Source organism: Humulus lupulus, chromosome 3 (assembly GCF_963169125.1).
Source record: "Humulus lupulus chromosome 3, drHumLupu1.1, whole genome shotgun sequence".
Taxonomy (NCBI): Eukaryota; Viridiplantae; Streptophyta; class Magnoliopsida; order Rosales; family Cannabaceae; genus Humulus; species Humulus lupulus.
Window position 1 is genome coordinate 157613290 of NC_084795.1, and position 3625 is coordinate 157616914.

Genomic DNA, 3625 nt, shown 5'->3' on the forward strand with positions numbered 1-3625 from the left:
AGAGCAAGTCCAAGTGGTTGAGGGCTGTTTCTAGCTCGGATTCCATGAAGTTTCAAAAATGGCTCCAAGAGTCGATATATCGCCCACCCTAGGTGATATATCACCCCTACCTATGCCCTGAGCTTTCGTGGTTTCTTTCGTGTGAAGTCGACGTGTTTTCCGTATCTTTCGTAGGCGATGTATTAGCCAAATAATTGCGATATATCGACATACGATGATATTTTAAACACGTTTTTGCACACTTTCAACATATTTGAACTTTGTTAAAACAACTTTGACTGAGTAAAATGTAATCCTAAAAGCTGCTGGAAGATTCTAGAGCTTCTAGATCTATCATTTATTAATTTATTCATCTAAAATGTTTAAATCCTCAATAAACATGATTGAGACAAGTGGCACGTTCTTATTAGTTCTTTCTAAACCTTAGGTTATAATAAATAATATTTCTAGGACCAGCTGTATTAATCAAACCTTATGTTATAATTAATATTTCTAAACTATAGGTTAAACTGTGGATGCTCAAAATTCAACACCGGTAAAGAACCCACATCTCATGCCTAAGCTCCCTGGAAGGTCCAAAGCAACCATGTTTGAGGTCCATTTGAACCCTTAAATTAGTGCTCAAATGACCCCCACGCGCGCTCGCACGCGTCTCGCCCCCAGCGCCTCGTTCCCAGCGTCTCACGCCCAGCGTCTCGCGCCCAGCGCCTCGCCACCGGCGTCTCGCGAAGGGCGTGCCACCTGGATGCTTCGCCTCGGACGAGCGTCTCGCGAGGGCCTCGTGCCCAACCACCACACCTCATTGGAGGCATCTCGCATAGGGTGTGCCATGTAGATGCTTTGCCTCGCGAGGGGTGTCTCGCGAGGGCCTCGTGCCCAACCACCACGCCTCGTTGGAGGCGTCTCGTGAAGGGCGTGCCATGTAGATGCTTCGCCTCGCGAGGGGAATCTCATGAGGGCCTCGTGCCCAACCACTACGCCTCGTTGGAGGCGTCTCGCGGAGACTTGCATCACGCCTCCTCTTGGTGCACTCAACCCTGCCAGGCCTCATCCGCACCACTAGGGGTCACCTCCCCAAAATTGGCCTCACAAGAGGGGTTTTATCTCACCCCTTAATATTAACGCCCCTACTGGACACCACTCTGACCGTAAGTTCAACAAGAGGTAAAATCATGGATCTCTCCAATACACCAATAAAGGTATATTGGAGGTCCTTGACTAATTCTAACCATCGTCGTTGCCTCATGTTTAACTCATTTCGACTAAAGAAGTATTTCAGGCTTTTATGATCTGTATAAATTTCACATTTCTCCCCATAAAGATAGTGTCGCCATATCTTCAGTGCGAACACTACTACTGCCAGTTCCAAGTCGTGTGTCGGGTAGCATTGTTCATATTTTTTCAACTGCCTAGATGCATATGCTATCACCTTCTCCACTTGCATCAATACGCACCATAACCCCTGCTTCGGCGCATCACAATATACCACAAATTTCTCATTATCTGTGGGTAGACTTAATACAGGTGTCATGATAAGTATATCTTTCAACTCTTGAAAACTTTGCTCGCAATCCTTAGACCATACAAACTTGATACCCTTTCTGGTTAGTTCTGTCAAGGGCACAACAATCTTAGAAAACTGTTTTACGAATTTTTGGTAATACCCTGCCAACCCAAGAAAAATTCTCATTTCTGAAGCATTCTTTGGTTGTGGCCAATCTTTTACAGCTTCGATCTTTACTGGATCCACTTTAATACCATCCTTACTAACAATGTGTCCTAATAATGCCACTTGATTTAGCCGAAATTCACACTTCTTGAATTTCGCATACAATTGATGTTCCCTCAACCTTTGCAGTGTCAATCTTAGATTTTCTTTGTGTTCTTCTTAAGTTCGCGAATATATTAGAATGTTATCTATAGATACTATCACGAACTTATCCAAATAGTCTTTGAAGACTTTGTTCATAAGGTCCATAAATGCTGTTGGGGCATTGGTAAGTCCAAAAGACATCACCAAAAATTCATAGTGGTCGTACCCAGTACAGAATGTTGTCTTCGGAATGTCTCTTTCCTTCACCCTCAACTGGTGGTACCCCGACCACAGGTCTATCTTTGAGAACACCGCCTTTCCTTAGAGTTGATAAAAAAGATCGTCTATTCTTGGCAAAGGGTATTTGTTCTTAATGGTGACCTTGATAAGTTCCCTATGATTAATGCACATCTGCATTGACCCATCCTTCTTCTTTACAAATAACACCGGTGCTCCCCATGGTGAGTAACTTGGCCTAATGAAACCTTGGTCAAGTAATTCTTGTAGCTGAACCTTTAACTCCTTCAATTCAGCGGACACCATTCTATAAGTTTCTTTCGAGATTAGCATTGTTTCTGATACTCGCTCGATTGTAAACTCAATTTCTCGCTGTGGTGGAAATCTTGGTAAGTCTTCCGGAAATAAATCCAAGTAGTCGCGTACTATTCTCGTGTCTTCCAGTCTCTGCATCCCCATTTCTGCTGTATTAACCACGCTTGCCAAAAATCCCATGCATCCATGCTGTAACAACTTCCCAGCTTCTAATGGTCAAATGATGGGAATTCGTACGCCTGTTGCTGTTCCCATGAAAGAAAAAGGTTCATCTTTGTCAGGCTTAAACACCACCATTTTCTTCTTGCAATCGATGGTAGCATTCTACTTTGACAGCCAATCCATCCCAAGGATTACGTCAAAATTAGACATATCTAGCTCAATCAAGTCTACATACAACTCCCTACCATCTACCCTCAAAGGCAAAGCTCTAAACAACTTCCTAGATATTACCGCCTCCCGGTTGGTAACATGGTCCCAACCCATTAGCATGCATCTCATGAGGTTTATTACTATCCACTATTCTCTTAGCAACAAAAGAATTAGTGGCTCCAAAATCAATTAAAACATGACAATCAATTCCAGCGATAAAAATCTGACCTGAGACCACGGAAGTGCTTGCTTCTGCTTGAGGCTTGGTGAGAGCGAACACACGTGTTGGAACAAGATTATTGTCCTTCATGTGGTGCTCTTTAACCCCTTCCTGAGTCTTTTGTGGACAATTTTTCTTGATGTGTCCTTCCTTGCCACAACCATAGCACGCGTTTGCCCGACATTTGCCTTGGTGATGTTTCTTACATTTATCACATTCTAGGTACCATACCCATTCCTTGTTACCATTGCCATGATTTCCCTTATTATCTCTGGCCCTCTTTTCTTGGCTTGACTGCCCTGCCTGGTCACTTCCTTTCCTATTCTGATCATTAGCATTATGACCTTGGGAGGCGTTCCTCCTTGCCTCTCTTTTAGCAACACCTTCCTTCCAGATTCTGTCATCCATACTTTTAGTAGTAAGAGCCCTTTCTAGAACCTGAGCATATGTACTATTGCCCCTACTGATACAATCTCCACGTCTCTGGCTATCATAGGCTTTAAACCCTGAACAAACCGATCTACTCTAGTTTCATTGGTTGGCACTAAATCTACAGTGAACTTGGCAAGTTTGTCAAACTTTAGTGCATACTCTGTCACCGTCATGTTCCCTTGAGTCAAGGTGAAAAACTCATCAACCTTTGACGCCCGTAATGCATCATTATATTA

General features: G+C 43.4%; 1 protein-coding gene across 1 annotated transcript; it reads right to left on the reverse strand.

Annotated features, from left to right (window-relative positions):
* Positions 1–2807: 2807 nt before the first annotated feature.
* Positions 2808–3365, reverse strand: LOC133825165 (uncharacterized). Its single transcript, XM_062258148.1, has one exon. The coding sequence runs from the start codon at positions 3363–3365 to the stop codon at positions 2808–2810; it is 558 nt and encodes a 185-aa protein (XP_062114132.1).
* Between the last annotated feature and the right edge of the window lie 260 nt (positions 3366–3625).

Bases quoted from the DNA above. Each gene is read 5' to 3' on its own strand.
- LOC133825165 (XM_062258148.1), bottom strand. From the start codon at position 3,365: ATGGATGACAGAATCTGGAAGGAAGGTGTTGCTAAAAGAGAGGCAAGG.